Source organism: Triturus cristatus, chromosome 10, assembly GCF_964204655.1.
Source record: "Triturus cristatus chromosome 10, aTriCri1.1, whole genome shotgun sequence".
NCBI lineage: Eukaryota > Metazoa > Chordata > Amphibia > Caudata > Salamandridae > Triturus > Triturus cristatus.
In genome coordinates this window covers 1,138,975,996-1,138,994,234 of record NC_140593.1, presented here as the reverse complement: position 1 = coordinate 1,138,994,234, position 18,239 = coordinate 1,138,975,996, and the positions used below count along the sequence as shown (strand labels likewise).

The 18,239-nt window shown below is 47.1% G+C and overlaps 1 protein-coding gene across 2 annotated transcripts in view; it reads right to left on the bottom strand.

The window, feature by feature from the left end:
• Positions 1-18,239, bottom strand: part of PRKCB (protein kinase C beta) — a 1,047,370-nt gene that overhangs the window by 453,949 nt on the left and 575,182 nt on the right. For both annotated transcript variants that reach the window (XM_085629465.1, XM_085629464.1), the window contains exon 8: positions 9,577-9,673. In XM_085629465.1, coding sequence (XP_085485591.1) covers positions 9,577-9,673 — 97 coding nt within the window. The remainder of the gene's footprint in view (positions 1-9,576; positions 9,674-18,239) is intronic.

The following is an 18,239-nucleotide window of genomic DNA, read 5'->3' as shown; positions in this document are numbered from 1 at the left end:
AGGCGAGCAGTGAGAGTGTGGAGAGCAGGGAGGAGAAGGCGAGCAGGGAGGAGAAGGCGAGCAGTGAGAGTGTGGAGAGCAGGGAGAGTGTGGAGAGCAGAGAGGGAGTGGAGAGCAGGGAGGTCGAGGTGAGCAGGGAGTGTGAGGAGAGCACGGAGGACGAGGAGAGCAGGGAGGTCGAGGTGAGCAGGGAGTGTGAGGAGAGCACGGAGGACGAGGAGAGCAGGGAGAGTGTGGAGAGGAGAGGGGACGAGGTGAGCAGGGAGAGAGTGGAGATCAGGGAGGACGAGCAGAGCAGGGAGTGTAAAGAGCAGGGAGGACGAGGTGAGCAGGGAGTGTGAGGAGAGCACGGAGGACGAGGTGAGAAGGGAGGGAGTGGAGAGCAGGGAAGACGAGGTGAGCAGTGAGTGTGTAGAGAGCAGTGAGGACGAGGTGAGCAGTGAGAGTGTGGAGAGGAGGGAAGAGAAGGCGAGCAGGGAGAGTGTGGAGAGAATGGAGGACAAGGCGAGCAGTGAGAGTGTGGAGAGCAGGCAGGACAAGGCGAGCAGGGAGAGTGTGGAGAGCAGGGAGAGTGTGGAGAGCAATGAGGACTAGGTGAGCTGGGAGAGTGTGAAGAGCAGAGAGAGAGTGGAGAGCAGGGAGAGTGTGGAGAGCAGGGAGGACAAGACGAGCAGGGAGAGTGTGGAGAGCAGGGAGGAGAAGGCAAGCAGGGAGAGTGTGGAGAGCAGGGAGGAGAAGGCGAGCAGGGAGAGTGTGGAGAGCAGGGAGGAGAAGGCGAGCCGGGAGAGTGTGGAGAGCAGGGAGGACGGGGTGAGCAGGGAGAGTGTGGAGAGCAGGGAGGACGAGGTGAGCAGGGAGAGTGTGGAGAGCAGGGAGGACGAGGTGAGCAGGGAGAGTGTGGAGAGCAGGGAGGATGAGGCGAGCAGCGTAGAGTGTGTGTAGAGGATGGAGAACGAGGCGAACAGTGGAAGTGTGGAGAGCAGAAAGAGTGGAGAGCAGGGAGGACGAGGTGAGCAGTGAGTGTGTAGAGAGCAGGGAGGACGAGGTGAGCAGTGAGAGTGTGGAGAGGAGGGAAGAGAAGGCGAGCAGGGAGAGTGTGGAGAGAATGGAGGACAAGGCGAGCAGTGAGAGTGTGGAGAGCAGGCAGGACAAGGCGAGCAGGGAGAGTGTGGAGAGCAGGGAGAGTGTGGAGAGCAATGAGGACTAGGTGAGCTGGGAGAGTGTGAAGAGCAGAGAGAGAGTGGAGAGCAGGGAGAGTGTGGAGAGCAGGGAGGACAAGGCGAGCAGGGAGAGTGTGGAGAGCAGGGAGGAGAAGGCAAGCAGGCAGAGTGTGGAGAGCAGGGAGGAGAAGGCGAGCAGGGAGAGTGTGGAGAGCAGGGAGGAGAAGGCGAGCAGGGAGAGTGTGGAGAGCAGGGAGGACGTGGTGAGCAGGGAGAGTGTGGAGAGCAGGGAGGACGAGGTGAGCAGGGAGAGTGTGGAGAGGAGAGGGGACGAGGTGAGCAGGGAGAGTGTGGAGAGGAGAGGGGACGAGGTGAGCAGGGAGAGTGTGGAGAGCAGGGAGGACGAGGCGAGCAGCGTAGAGTGTGTGTAGAGGATGGAGAACGAGGTGAACAGTGGAAGTGTGGAGAGCAGAAAGAGTGGAGAGCAGGGAGGACGAGGCGAGCAGGGAGAGAGTTGGAAGCAGGCAGGACGAGGTGAGCAGGGAGAGTGTGGAGACCAGGGAGGAGAAGGCGAGCAGGGAGACTGTGGAGAGAATGGAGGACAAGGAGAGCAGTGAGAGTGTGGAGAGCAGGCAGGACAAGGCGAGCAGGGAGAGTGTGGAGAGCAGGGAGAGTGTGGAGAGCAATGAGGACTAGGTGAGCTGGGAGAGTGTGAAGAGCAGAGAGAGAGTGGAGAGCAGGGAGGACGAGGAGAGCAGGGAGAGTGTGGAGAGCAGGGAGGAGAAGGCGAGCAGGGAGAGTGTGGAGAGAATGGAGGACAAGGCGAGCAGTGAGATTGTGGAGAGCAGGCAGGACAAGGCGAGCAGGGAGAGTGTGGAGAGCAGGGAGGAGAAGGCGAGCAGGGAGAGTGTGGAGAGAATGGAGGACAAGGCGAGCATTGAGATTGTGGAGAGCAGGCAGGACAAGGCGAGCAGGGAGAGTGTGGAGCGCAGGGAGAATGTGGAGAGCAATGAGGACTAGGTGAGCTGGGAGAGTGTGAAGAGCAGAGAGAGAGTGGAGAGCAGGGAGGACGAGGAGAGCAGGGAGAGTGTGGAGAGCAGGGAGGACGAGGCGAGCATGGAGAGTGTGGAGAGCAGGGAGGAGAAGGCGAGCAGGGAGAGTGTGGAGAGCAGGGAGGAGAAGGCGAGCAGGGAGAGTGTTGAGAGCAGGGAGGACGAGGTGAGCAGGGAGAGTGTGGAGAGCAGGGAGGACGAGGTGAGCAGGGAGAGTGTGGAGAGGAGAGGGGACGAGGTGAGCAGGGAGAGTGTGGAGAGCAGGGAGGATGAGGCGAGCAGCATAGAGTGTGTGTAGAGGATGGAGAACAAGGCGAACAGTGGAAGTGTGGAGAGCAGAAAGAGTGGAGAGCAGGGAGGACGAGGCAATCAGGGAGAGAGTTGGGAGCAGGCAGGACGAGGTGAGCAGGGAGAGTGTGGAGAGCAGGGAGGAGAAGGCGAGCAGGGAGAGAATGGAGGACAAGGCGAGCAGTGAGAGTGTGGAGACCAGGCAGGACAAGGCGAGCAGGGAGAGTGTGGAGAGCAGGGAGAGTGTGGAGAGCAATGAGGACTAGGTGAGCTGGGAGAGTGTGAAGAGCAGAGAGAGAGTGGAGAGCAGGGAGGACGAGGAGAGCAGGGAGAGTGTGGAGAGCAGGGAGGAGAAGGCGAGCAGGGAGAGTGTGGAGAGAATGGAGGACAAGGCGAGCAGTGAGATTGTGGAGAGCAGGCAGGACAAGGCGAGCAGGGAGAGTGTGGAGAGCAGGGAGGAGAAGGCGAGCAGGGAGAGTGTGGAGAGCAGGGAGGACGAGGTGAGCATGGAGAGTGTGGAGAGGAGAGGGGATGAGGTGAGCAGAAAAAGTGGAGAGCAGGGAGGACGAGGTGAGCAGGGAGAGAGTTGGGAGCAGGCAGGACGAGGTGAGCAGGGAGAGTGTGGAGAGCAGGGAGAGTGTGGAGAGCAGGGAGAGTGTGGGGAGCAGGGAGAGTGTGGGGAGCAGGGAGAGTGTAGCGACCAAGGAGGACAAGATGAGCAGGGAGAGTGTGGAGAGCAGAGAGAGAGTCGAGATCAGTGAGGATGAGGTGAGCAGGGAGAGTGTGGAGAGCCGGGAGGAAGAGGCAAACATTGCGAACACGCGGAGTGGGGTGAACGAGCAGAGAGCCAGGAAAGCTGCTGTCCTATTGATCCGCGCTGGTCAGAAAGAGACCGGATCACGTTGGACTAATGCACATTGATTGCTGCTCTTTCCATCTCATTGTTTGAAATGAAATGACAGGCTCATCCCCGCTGCATTTCAATTAGCATCTCCCTGTGTGCCATGAAACCCCTCAGGGTGGCTGAGTGAGATGGTCGCAGAGGGGAACGCAGCTGCCTGCTTGTGCCAAAGGAGCTGTCACTTGAATCTCTCACAGTTTCATGTCATCCTTAAAAGACTTGAAGATCACAGGCCATTGGACTCTCTCCCTCTGCTTGGATCAAGGGCTTAATTTGTTTATAAAAAAAAAACTCAAATGTTTCTGTTTGGAGCCAGCGGTGGTGAATGCCAGGGCTGCTGAATACCAAGGCTGCCTATTTTTGATTCCATCTCATGCAGCTTTCGCTCATCACCCTACAAATCCTGTCCCTACTTCTGATTTTCGTAGTTTATTTTTCATCTCTGCTTTCTCCCTTTGGCTCTTTTTCCTTTCTTTTGCTTCCTCTTGCCTTCTCCCTCTGCTGCCTTCCTATTTCTTGCACTTGATAAAAGGCCAATGAAGAAAAATAAGGCCCACAAAAATGAGTTCAAGTCAGTGCTTAATTTGAGCCGGTGGTTTCCGGTGCTCAGCACCAGCACTTAATCATCAACACCAGTGCTTTTCATGAGTACCAGTTAAGCAGGCATTCACTTATGGTAGACACAGGGAGATTAAGTGATTTACCCAGAATCACAGGATGTTGAGCCAATGCCAAGACTCGAACCTGGTTCCCCAGCTCCGAAGTCGGCAGCTCAGGCTATTACACCACATCATCCCCACTTTCATGGTTAGTAGTTGGTTCTGTTTTAGATGGTGCTAACAGGAGAAATGCAAGCTGCCTCCTGATGAGAGCTCCAGCACTTATTTTTTTTACAAATTAACCACTGGTCCAAGCGTCCACAACCTGCAACCGTAGGCACAAATTAAGCGCATGTCCACAGGATGTGTTCCCAGTCACCACATGCCTTTACAGCATGTGTTCATAATCAAGGGCACGCCAAAAGCACTCTGAAGCGTGCTTGTTTCATCTCTAGGAAGCCCACACCAAACTCAACGCCTCCACCAAAGGTCACCAGAGGCAGCAGGCCTCAATAACACAAATGCAGTAGATTCAGCAGAGAAACACCTTTAGGTCCAAACCAGCTCTGTTTACCCAGGCCGGCATCACCATCACCTAGAACAGGCATTCTAGAATGTTGCTTTGTTTGATGATGTCAGCTAGGATTTTAGGTGCATTTGGGACATGTGTCACCGGATGGCCCCTTTAAAGGCTCACAGCCAGAAGTGCCCAAAAAGAACCAACGAACGACAAAATGTTTGTCACAAATACCAAATGTATCAAAAACAGTCCAATATGGATGCAATCTCTTAACCCACTTTACTAAATTGTATTTACTGCACAGGTTCTTTGGCACCAACAACTGACTGCAGCCAGTCGGCGCTTGTTGCAAGACCAGTTGCAGGCATGCCAAGCTATCTCTGGGTCTGGGGGGGTGTGGGGGTGTGGGGAGTGAAAGATTACCTTGACTGAGTCTGACAATGTTGGGGAATTGCGTACTTTGCCTGAATTGTAGTTTCTCTTTAGCTTCACCCATTCTCCACTGCTAGCCACCCAATGTAGAATTAACAAAAGCCTACGTGGAACTATGTTTCCCCGATGTGACTTAACCCTTTTTTCCCCTCCAAAATAGTAGAAACAGAGGTTGCCCATCGCCTCCAAGAATACACAGAGAATTGAAACTTTTTTGCAGATAATCAGTCAGGGTTTTAGCCCAGCTTGAGGAATCATGACTGCTATTATGAACGTAGGAGAAGAAGTCCTTGAAAGAAGGGACCATGCCCACCCTGAAGCTCTGGTCCTATTGCATGTCTCTACAGCCGTCGATACCGCGGATCATGAAACTCTCCAACCGCATCTGGAAGAACGGTTCGAGTACTGCATGAGCCCAACCATTCTAACAAGACTGCTTAGAATACGTGAAACCAGGAAACCTCTCCACGCAACCTCCCACAGTACAGTGTGGAGGACCTCAAGACTCTGCCTCAACATCTCTGGTGTCACATCTGTATAAGTTAACCTCAGCACATCTGGTAAAGGGCAGAGGACTTGCGTGTGATATGTACACTAATGACATGCAGAACCACACAGACAATGTCCAACACCCCATGTCAACCAGGAGTTGGACACATGTTCAGCGGAGTGTGGTTTAATAGTGAATAAAACAAATTCCTGCGAATTAACAACATGATCAGTGCTCCTCCATCCGCCCGCATTAGATTAGCTCCAGCAACCAAAGCGGTTGCCACAGTATGGAATCTTGGGGTTTTTCTGGACTCACTTGGGATTCATCCGCCAGATGGAGGCGGTGGTAAAACTGGTTCACTTTGAGCTGAACGCTAGGACCAAAACCTGCCCTCTGAAATCAACTGAGCAGGAGAAAAGGTTGGTTTAAGCTGTGATCACTTCTAGGCCACAGTACTGCGTAAGACCACACCTAGGACTGGCAAAAAGAGAACAACAAAAGTTACAACAAGCTCACAACAGGAACGTAACACAATCTAAGCCTTCAGCAAAAACAACCAATGTATCAGAACGGAATTACAATCGATGCAGGTTAACAAACAAATCCAACAAGGGTAGAACTTTTTATTTTTGTTTTGAAAGCACCAAACAACAACACACCAACATACCTATTGGACCCTTTTTCCAACCATCAAATGGGCAGATTGTCAAACGAAACTCAGAACTAACCATCCCGAGATGGCGACTAAATAAATATGCAGACCAATCCCTGTAGGTCGGTGACGCAAAACACTGGAAAGATCTTACAAAATACCCCGTGGTGCCTTTAAAAAGAAAATAAAGGGGATTGGAATCATTCCTTCTGCAATCGAATGGCCGAGCTAAGCGGTCTTCCCACTGCTATGATCAATTCGATTAATGTGTGACCACAACACTCTCTGATGGGCCACGGTTTGCAAAGCGGCAGCTGTGACTTTCTTCTTTCATTTCATGGTGCTGCTTCCTGAAGTTAGCGCCTTGGCATTTGCGTGGAATATGAATAAATGAAGTAAACTGTAGCCTGATGGCATGCACTGAGCCTTCCCCAGGGCAGGGAGCCACCTCTCTAGACCTGTGTATCTATGATGTGTTCTTGTAAGCTCTGCCCCACTCATCATATGGAAGGAGGTGAATGATACACTGCAAGGTCAAGGGAGGGGGATGCATAGTAGGGTCAACAAATTAATGATGCAGGGCAGGACAGGGGAGGACAGAAGCAGAGCAGGGCGAGGAACAGTGATGGGGATACAGTAGGGTCCTGCCCATGATGGGCACACGAGAAATATGGCACAGGAGTTTCAGGAGATGGCTGATGAACAGCAGGATCAGGAGAGGACTCATGTATGTTTAAAAAATGACTGATGCACTGAAGGCTCCGGAGGGGCCTGAGGTACACTACGATCATGTGCGAAGTGACACATAGGAGGCTCGGAAACGAGTTGGCTCTTATTGGGTTTGATGGAGAGTGGTGTCAGGAGGCAACTGATGCGCAATAAGATCACTGAAGTATTGATACACCATAGGATTAGGTTGGTAGGGTCAGGGAGGTTTGAGGGATAATAGGGTCAGAAGAAAATGAATGGGTCATAGAGTCATAGAAAGCTGAGGCACAGTAGGGTCTGGAGAGGTTTGATGCTCAGCAAGGTCTGGCTAGAAATATGTAATAAATAGGGGTGGGCGGTAAACTCTGCTCTACCAGCAAAGTTTGCAGAGTTTTGTCTACTCTGCGCTCCACTTGGAGTTCGGCAAAAACTGCACCAACCACCGCGTGATGGAGTTTCTCTCACGCACAGCTAGACGGCCTCCCACAAGATTTCTCAATGTGGACGGTCGCAGCAGATCACTACGCTCGAGTTGAGAAAGTTGATGCTCACGCTGCTGAAGCTGCATCTCAAGTAGAAGATCTACTCGAGTGGCAGAAAGAATCGTCGCCCTCCGGTGCACCATGTGCCATTCACACTTATATTACAGCAGGGGACAAGGTCCCGGGACAAAAAACAGCGTAAGCAGGGCAAAGGACCGGAATTCAGCTGCTCGCGGAACTCCGCAAAATTTCACTGAGTGTTTAGTTAGCTCAGTGGAGTTCTTGCAGAGTAAAACTCAGTGAGTTCCGCCCACCCCTAGTAATAAATGATGAGAGCGTTATAGGATTCTTTCACAGTAGTGTCTGGAAAGGATTTGTGCCCAATAGGATAAGAGAAGGATTGGTGCAGTGGGTTCATGAGAAGCCTGGTGTGCAGTAGTGTTGGTGGTAATGATTCACAGTAGAGTTGGAGAAGGGCTTGTTCAACAGCAGGCTCAGGTGAGAACCCCCAACCAGGAGGTTCAGGATAGCACTGAGACAAAGTAGGGTCAGAAAAGAATTGATCCACAGGAGGCAAAACTGATGCACTGTAGAGTCAGTGCAGGTTTGAGGCACAGCTAGACTAGGTGGGGAATGACACACAGGATGTCAAGGAGAATTTCTACAAAGAGTGAGGAGAATATTTTTAATGTGGTTAGAAGAACCGCCCCTACCTCCTCTGCACTTTAGTTTAACACAGAGACAGACATCAGCATCTCCTGGCTTTTACGACTGCTACCTGATTGGTTCCGGACAATCCTGGTCTCTAGCTAGTTGGATGCAAGGTAAGTAATACATTTCAGCAATAAGAACCTGTGTTGGACCAGTAACCATTTGGCATTTGTTCTGGCCTGAAACACAAATCCTCCTCTCCCTAGATCCGAAATCACAGAGGGCGCTATATTGTTTCTGACTTGGAGGCATTATATCTGAAAAGCAAGGGGCCAGAGCAGTGGTGGCTGGCACGAATCGGGGACGGGGTGAGAGTGAGGGGGTTTTAAAAAAAAACATACCTGATTGCCGCACCCTCCTAGTCTCTCCTCCATCGTCTCTTCGGGTCTGCACAGGGAAGCAGGAAGCACCCGGCTCCCTATAGCAAATCACAATGCTGCAATGCAGCGTTGTTATTGGTCTCAGCGCCGTGGTCGGCGCGCAGCTGGGGACTGGGGGCCTGGGCATGGTCTCCACCCAGGCTGTAATGCAGCCTAGGTGGAGAACATGCTAAGTGCGCATGACTGCTTAGCAGGCCCGAGACAACAGGCCACGTATTCATGCGCACTTGGAGTGGGCAAACCACTCCTCCCCTGCCCTGCTCCGAGAGTAGAGCAGCCCCGCCCCGCATGCAGAGCGGTCACAGCAAGGACACATAAAATGATAATAACAACCAGTTATCATTATTTTATGCTTCCTTTATTTAGACTGCTAAAAAGCAGTGGGGCGACGCCACTGGGCCAGAGTTGCTGTAGGTTAATCAGGAATTTACTACCAGTAAATCGAATGTTAACTTATCTTTGGAGGGCAGGAAGGGAAGATGGGTCCTAGTATACTAAGTTGATGGAAACAGTTGTCAGAGACACCACCTGTCAGGCACTTAAGTAAATGTCACCTTCAATAAACTCTAAATTCTTCACTTTGCTGGAGATTGGAAGAAAAGGTCACAGGAGCTCAGAAACGGAGAGAGAGCACACAGAAGATCTGACCTCAGTGCCAAAGAGGCGTTCTTTTGGTGTTATTCAGCTGGACACATCTGGTCAACCTGCGGGTCTCGACTCCCCTCAAAAACGGTTGTAAGTTGTTGACTGGAATCCTATCCCAGGACTATATGATGTACAGTTGTGTGTCATCAGCGTAGAGCATTAAGAGTAGAAGAGATGTGACGTGGAGTAGTGGCTGTAAAGGAATAATGCCCAGCAGGGTCAGAGGCAGATGGATGCCCATAAGTGGCAGAAGAGGCCTGATATGGAGAAGAAGCGATAAACGAATGACGCCCAGCGCGGTTAGAAGCAGATTGATTTACATTGGGGTCGCGAGAGTGGCGGTGATAGATGAATGAATCCCCGTATGGTTAGAGGCAGACTGAAAAACATTAGGGTCAAGAAGGGAAGTTCTCATATATAGCAATTTATGAAAATAACAGATGCATAAGCCATACAACCCATGCAGAGGTTTGTAAAATACTTTTAAGGGGTCACTTTAGCCATTCTTACGAATAAGGACAGAATTAATACATGCAGTCAAACAGACAATCACCTCAAATTTCTGCCGCAGCTCTTCATTTCCTTCCTCCCCTTCAGGTGGGACTGGGACATTAAAATATTCCCCTTCCTCTTGGCTCAGTAGTTTAAACCTGAAACAGAGAGAGGAGAGGCTCAGAGGTTCATGAATGCAAACACACTTTGTAGGGTTTTGAGAGGTCCTTCCCCTTAAACCGCCCCACCCTGTACCCTAGGTCCTGCTCAGACATTTTCTAGGGAGGAGGAGGCAAACAAGTTACTGAGATACAGTGGTTTGAATTCCCCACCCCACCTCACCTGCTCAGTACAAGACAGGCAGATTCTTGTATCCCTCTTAGCATCACTTGGACACAGGACAAGGTAATCTTTGTTGTATCACTCTGATGGATTTATCTGCAAACAAGTAACTCCAGCCTGTTGAGTCATTAAATATACACAATATGCACGTTTACAGGGTGTGAATAGGTCTGTTCCACTAGTGGAACCTCAGGTCACACACAGAAGTATGTGGCGTTGACAAATAACAGAATGAATCCTAGGTTACTGGTGTAAAACCTGGCACGGATGGGTGAACACGTGGTTCTGGGTTTGACGGTCTGTAAGGCATACGGCATGTTCCCTTGTGTGTACTTGATTGGTTTCTTTTTCATCTCACATATTATGGAATATTCGAAGTGGGATGCGATTAATACATACTTATTTTTTTATGTATTATTGGTATTGTAATATGTCACTAGAGACTTTTTTTTATCTCCTATTGGTGGGTGAAGGTACCCTAATCCTTTGTTCTTGATTAGTATTTGATGTGTGGTTATTTATTTTTAGCCCTGACAAAGTCGGAGGCGAATTTGCCCCATGACGAAACACGTGTTGGCTATTTTGAATGTCTATGCCTTCTGTGGTGACTAAGAAGCTTTACCTCTGTGTATGAACTGACGTAAAGTAATATGCACTCAAGGAAATAAGTGTGGATCCCACGGAAATGACAACTCCTGTTTGGACATTTAATTTGTTACTTTGAGTGCCCAGGACAATTTTTGTATATTTTCGACACCCTTGGGTTATATTTGGGTTGTGAGGTGGCCAACTCTTGCTCTAGAGCACCAAACTGTAGTTTGGATATTACACCAGATTACCCCGACACACCGAGGAGAGCACCCGCGTGCCTGGCTACCGTTTTTGATTAGTATTCTATAGATGTCAGGCCAATTCTCAGCATGTATAAGCCACTCTTTGAGCATCACAAGAGCAATCCCGCAGGGATTGCTTTTTGGAAATAAAGATATTATTCAATCACTAATAGACATTTGAGTGGGTGAACAATAAACGGTTATGATTGAGGTCTATACAATATTAATGACTACAAGTATGCATTTTTGTACACAATAATTATACATTATCTCTTGAACAAATTTCAGCATAGAGTGTACTATAAACCAGTAAATCCTCTCTTCAGGAAGTAGGCTGTTCGGTGTACATGGACAAACAAGGTTTCATGGAAAGAACTTCTGAAGAAAATGCATGGTATGTTGAGTCCTCCTGAGCCTTTGTTAAGGAAACCAGGATGTGATGAATACAGATCTACGTATGCAATTGCCACATTTCTAGATATCACACGGTACAGTTACTTTTACCATTTACATCACCCATAATAGCATTACAGTCGTGAGCTCCAGTTGGGTTTGCTTCAATACCTTCTGGATTGCCTTCGGAGACTATAAAAGAAGCAGGCCCACCTATGAGACGTTATCCATGAAGCGCCATCTTTTTGCCAATTCCAAGTGAAAAAATAGGATCTAGTTGGATCCACAGCCTGTCATATGTGCAACTACCAACGTCGATCCTGGAGCATTCCCAACACTACACTGAATCGCACACTTGGATGTTTCTCTTGAAGACCTCTTATAGGTTAGAACTGCTGTAGCACACGGTCAGGTCAAACCATAGGACTGTGGAGATATCTTACTGACTCAATTTGCTATAAGTAGCTCGATTCCAAATTCTGTGAGCGATTAAAAGCCACACTAATCCACTTCGATTCCTCATAATCACTGAATCCATGTTCTCACTAATGGCAAAAAATCAGTGTGGTTTATGAAGATTTTAGAAAGAGGCAGCATAACTTAAGATAACTTTGAAAATACCCAAGCACACGCAAGATTTTAGTTTACAAGATTATTATGTAGATTAAGCATGCAACACAGTAAAGCAATTCTTTGTTTCTGTCTTGTGTATTTCTTCAATTTAATATTTTCCTTTTCACAGTAGTTCCCAAGCCAACATGTGTTTCGTCGCCTTCGTAAGATCGTACATGCGACTTGTTCACGGCTGAACACTGTCTTGTAAATAAATTATCGGGTGTGACGATAATTCCAAGTCATACAGTCGTGCGACATGAGGGGCAAGCCCTTGTAAAGTTGCACTTCGAATTCAATGCGGTATTCGATGCTATTTTGTACGGTCCCAATCTCCGGGTTAGTGAAACGTCCCTGAAAAGTGCTGCTGCCTCCTCGCGCCTGGCTCCGAATTCGAGTATTCTCACTAATGGCAAAAAAGGCTGTGTGGTTTATGAAGATTTTAGAAAGAGGCAGCATAACTTAAGATAACTCCAGCTGTCCTTGACTGATTTAGGATCTGAAACAACATCCGTGCATCCATCAGGACCGCCACAAACCTTCTCCAGTTTAGGGAAGTTTTGAAGACACGCCTCCTTAAAGAATGCTACATCATGAGTCAGTAACAATCTACTTCTGCTCCGTGGAATCCGCTAAATCTTGAATTACTCCTCGCCTTTCACCCTAGACAGTGCTCCACTGCCCGTTAGCGAGGCGAGGCTGTACGAATAACACATATAGACATACATTATCAGAGCAACTGTAAAGTCAATTTGCTCTGATTGTGTCCCTTGTCTCTTTCCCTAAACAGACAGTAAGGTAAAAGGCAAAGAGGAAACAAGATAGAAAATAGTTCAAGAGTCTGTCGAAGGTGCCAGAGCAAGTGAGGGATATCTTTAGATAGGAGGGCTGAGTGATGGCCAAGCAGCAAAGCAGGCAGGTGCTGATAAAGAAGGCGACCTTGGGACTGCCCTCAAGAACTTTAAGCAGAAATACTCTTAGCTCTAGAGCCCTCAACACAGTTTTCAGACAGGCTGGTTGTGCTCGGTTCAAATTCTTCAGCGGCTATGGCTAACGTGTAACAAAACATTTCCGGACCTCACATTTTGTGGTGTTGAAAAACAGTCCCTCTTCAGGTTCCATCTGTGCATTTGTGCCCAGCCCCACACAGTGCTGGGGTTTTTTGTGATACAGTGGGGCACTTGTCGGCTGGGTAGTTAAAATACAGGCAGATCCTACAACATTTATTTCTGCCGCTTGGCTTCTAGGAGCTTCTGGCAGGATCTCTTATTAGCGGTACTGGTTCTCTAAGTTTTACATTCTGGTTTGCAGTTTGTGCTCCCAGAATGACTTCTCCATCAATGGTTTGTGCTCTGGTTGTGTGTCCCAATATTATATAGAGAAACAATGGGGCATTATTTTTGTGGAAGGTCTTTAGAAACTAATATTTATGTCAGACGATATTCTGGCACCACGCCGTATCCCCGCACTCAGGTTCCTTGTTTTATATGACTTCCGTTATCTTCAGCGGATTTTATTCTCCCACACTTTCTTCAAGCTGGTGGCACAAAGTAGGAGAAACAAGAGAAGTGTGAAAGAAATACAGGTGTGTAGGAACATGAATTGGAAAGATTGTTTAGGAGAGAGAAAAATGGAACTTGTGAGAGAGGTGTAAGAAATGAGAAAGAGATGGCATGGAGTGAGAGGGAATGAAAGACAGGGGAATGGAAAGACAGGCAGGAGCACAAAAATGTAAGAGAGTAGAGATGGGTGTGAAGATTCATGGGAAAAGGAACATGAAAGGGTGGAAGAAAGAAGAAGTAAACCTCTTGCAGAACAAAGTTTAGTTTGCTCTTTAGCATCAGAGGTTGGAGCGCAATGGCTGCAGAAAGGCTTGGTTGGGCACCATAGAGATAATCTCTTTCACGCACTCGCGACTGAGTGAACACAGAAGCGAGTGGCCGAGTTCAGAGATAAAGCAGAATTTCCAATCCCAGAGGAGTCTTATCACAGAACCCTGATGCCTCTGATCATGGAAGTGCATTAGCAACTGCTGATCCCATCTCCCATGAAAGAATGACACATGGCTTGAAATAAACCTTCCATTCAAAGCCATCTCCGGTCTCTGGACATAAGAAGCCATGGCTCCCGCCCATTCATCTGATTGGCTCTCTGAGGCTTCAGGAACTAGGTGAGCTTGTCGAGATCATCTGGCAATCAAGAGATTTAAAACACAGGGAGCACATGCACTATTGCGATGTGAGAAGGATTTTTGCAAGTTTCCTCCGGGTACCAAGTATATAGATCTTGGAGGCCCACTGTGGTGTTCTCTATTTGATACACACTAAGGCCCTCATTACAAGTTAGGCGGAATAGATAAAGTATTTACCACACGTGGTGAATACCATTACTCCGGAATGAGGTACTTACCACAGGTGATAAATACCTCCTATTCCGAATTACCGACCTGCAAATGAGGACTAACATGCAAAATCAATATTTAACACAAATTTCGCATGTTTAATTTTTTTTCTGGCATTTTCTCCTGATAAGTTTCATCAGGTTTGATGTGCTGGAATTTATGGAGGGAAAACTGTGAGGAAGTACTAATTATCACACGACTTCTAATCCAATTCCTGCGCAAATACGTGTTTGCACAGGGATCAAAATGTAGCCCTGTACTTGTAATGGGGGTCTAAATGGGTTGGTTAACCGATTGCCGGCACTTGCATAGTACCAGATCTCAACCTGCCGGGCCCAGAGGTCCTCATTCCTAACCCTTTTGGGGCATAGACCCAAGAAGGCCTCCAGCTTTTGCCTAGCGTTGTGAGAAGGACTGGTCCCCGTACCTCATCTGGTACTGCCCGTGTACGGGTGCAGCTGGATTCGGCATGATTGGCAGTTACCCAGGGCTAGGGAGGGGGCGGGCACACTATGATTTCACCTCCACTTACAATTAGGTGTATGAGAATACCGTGGGAATAATCAGCTACTGGAGTTAATATCCCTCTTTTCAGGGCATCAACTTTTGTGAAAATTTTGAAAATTGCTAACAAGCTCACTCTTTGTTGCTCCACGAGCAATGTATTTAACTCAACAGAAGATTTTGACAGATTCCTGCTATCTCCAGCTTTCTGCTCCAACTTTCTCTTGTTTTCTGACTTTTACAAGAACCCTGATTGCTAAGATGTGTCACCGTGAGGCCAACGATTACTGGCCACCTTAATTACAGTTTGGTGGACATGGTACTGTGCCACAACCGTCCTATTTAGAGTTGTGGTAATAGGCATGTTTCTGACCGGGAAGTCTCTGCTGGTGTCACTGGCAGAAATTTCGACCAATGGTCTGACTGACTATGGGCCGTATTGAGAGTGGACGTCCCTCTGTAGGAGTCAGGGCAGCCAGAGAAAGCCTTACCACCCCAAAGAGGGAACCAAATCAATGACCCCCCACATGCTCAGAGCAAACTCCCAGCAAATTTGGGTCAATTGTTTTTTGTTTTTCAATAATAACAACGAAAATCTTTGGTGTGTGGGTTCATTGAACATGGCACCCACAGAGCAACTTAATTGCCTTCAACGAAGCTGCCATAGCAGCGCATTTGCTGAAGGCACACAGATGCTCCTCTGCCCCGCGGACATCTCTAAGTGTGGCATGCTGTACTTCACCAGGAAGGCAGAGTGCATCCCTCCGCTGACCAGCCAGGATGGAGTACAGCTCGTCAAACCCTAAATAAACCCCTATGTCATATGTCTGGTGTTTGGCTAGGGACGCAAACAATTTAAGATCAATGAAGACGTTTCAGCTATTCAAGGAATATACCAGGGAGAACCTAAAAAAAATGTTAGCTTTTCACATACTTTATTTTTTAATGGGGCCAGATGAAGGACTGGTACCTTGGGATGTAAATGAACCTCCTCTAAAACATCTGAGGAACCATACTGACTCTGAAAAATTGCATGAATGTAATAGATTGAGATCATTTTTGGAACAAGATCTTTGTTCCTAGCTAGAGGACAGAAAGTGATAGTAAGCGACAAATGACTGAGTTCTTAAAAGAAATCCACTAATACTTTGGTATTAGTGGATTGAGGAATAGTACCACACGTGAGCTGGACATGCCCAAGCATGTTGGCTTTAAACTAACTTAAAAAAACCCAGCAATACAACAGATTTCGAATTAGGGCATTCTTTTTTCATTCAAAATTGTGAGATTGCATGGCTTATCTGTTAAATTCAGGAAAGCAAACAGCATTAATAAATCATTGCCTGGGAAAACACAGAAAGAAAATAACTTTGCCAAAATGGCTTTGCACATATAGCGATAGGTGAATTATCTATACCAGCTAACCTTTGGTCATGCTATGGATCTGACTGATCCGGTGCTAAATGAGGAATGGTCCAGGTTTCTACACATTTGTTTTAAGGCAAGTGGGCTTTATCTAACCAGAAATGTCTCTGACCTACCATAACCTCTCCTCCAGGAAGAAAGCGGTTGTGTTAGCTATTAAAGTTGGACCACTACATACCATAATTTTGTTAAGGATATATTTTATTGATATTATGATCTCATAAGAACATTTTAAGATACATTTCCTTTTCATACTGGTGATTTTAGTGCAAACAATCCCCACCTACCTCTGATCAATATTAATGTATAATAATCTCCAATGCAAGGGTTTTAGATAAATGATAATTGATTATAACTTTAGAAGGAGGAATTGAATAAGAGACAAGCTTTATACACATTTCATGATCTACTTCTTTAATTAATAAAATTATTGTTTCAGATTGAAAATGTACCGGTGCAATATAAAATGTGTTTTGCATTTTAAAAGCTTCATAAACTATTATTTAAAAAACATCAACATAATACTATATTATTTTTTATAAATAAAAATATTAATTTCCTTTACACTGTATTAATGGAGCTAGCCTCACCTCACCTCATTGCCCCCACTCATGTTGACCTCACATTATCATCTTGCCCTTACTCCTTTCCCAATTTCACCCTATTTTTCCAGATTCTGGATCTTCCAGTCACTTCACGTTTCTCCCGTCTGATACTTCTTCTTATTCCGCCGCCCGATACTTTTCTCACTACCCTATGTTTGTGCCATCACCCCAACTTTATCACACACCCCAAATGTTTCCTGCTCCCCATCCTTCACTCATCCACACCATCGTCATCTCTGGAAATGCATCCTTATCATATCACCAAATCCTTATCTAGGCCACTCCATCAATCTCCCATCCTTCTATAGTCCCTCCTGCTTGTTTACTCACTCTGTCTTTACCTATCACTGCATACACAACCCATTACCTCATGCTTCCACAATTCCAACTCGATATTCCTGCCTTCCCATTTTTCTCCTCCTAGCCCATTTACCTCTTTCTACTCCATCGTCTTCTGTCAGTCTTACTTTTCCTTTTACCCTGTTCTTGTGCAATTACACATCCTTTTTCTGATGGTGTGTCATGTGTCTGATACTTTTTCCTTTCACCCACTATTCTACTCCTTTCTTGAAACTCCACCCATCTCTCAATTCCACTTTGCTCCGGATATCATAAAGTTTTACAGCTATTAAAACCCTATGCTTGTGTGCCAATCCTTTCTTGGATACTGCTGGTCCACCCTTCTCCTAGCAACCCATGGTTCTCCTCTAACTCCACCACTCTCTTTATATTCCACCACTCTTCTCTGATACCACAGCATTCTCCTATTTTCCTATGTTTCTCTTGGGGGCCCATCCTTCTTTTGCTACTTAATCTTTCCCTGTTATTCTGCCCTAAAGTCCTATTAGCTCATCCTTCTTCTTCTCCATTTCTTTTCCATCATGCCACCCATCTCCAGTTACTCAATATTTCTCCCATTTAATCATATTTATCCTATTACCTCAGCCATTTGCTGATAATTAATTACTCAATCCTTCCTGCATTAGATAAATATCTTTTGTATGCCCATATTGGGGAACAATACATTTACTTCTAGTGTGGACGAAAATGCTTTTAGCGTGTGTGTAGCCTCAAGAGATGTATTAGACTGGGTGACCCATTGGAGTAGAGATATATTAAAATCCTTCTACACAATAAAGGCAGAATATAGTTTGTCAAAGACAAGGCAATGACAATCCTGCCAGATTCATCACTGGTCAGGCACAGTTCTATTAGACCTCGTGCTAGTCGTCCCCTAACGATGTTTGAAAAGTGGTTGCTAATGAAAGAAGATGACAAAAACTCATATTGGAAATTCATGGTTTCAACCTTCATAGTAGGATGCCTTACTGGGGAGAAATCTTCATGTTGGAGGCATGGTAGGCAGGCTTGGAGTGACTACTCACAAAGTATGAAATTATAAAGATATTCATTAGGTTGCAAGACACAGCCAGTAACTCTGCAAGTAAGGAGGCCATGGTTAAGACCACACTGTCCTGGTATTGTACACCTGTTAATTTGCAGGAGTGGGAACCAAGACATTTTGATAAATGCAAGTGGGGGTGATGGTACCCTGGTACACAAATCCACCTGCTTTGGCAACATCTGAAATGTCCCCAAGTATTGGATT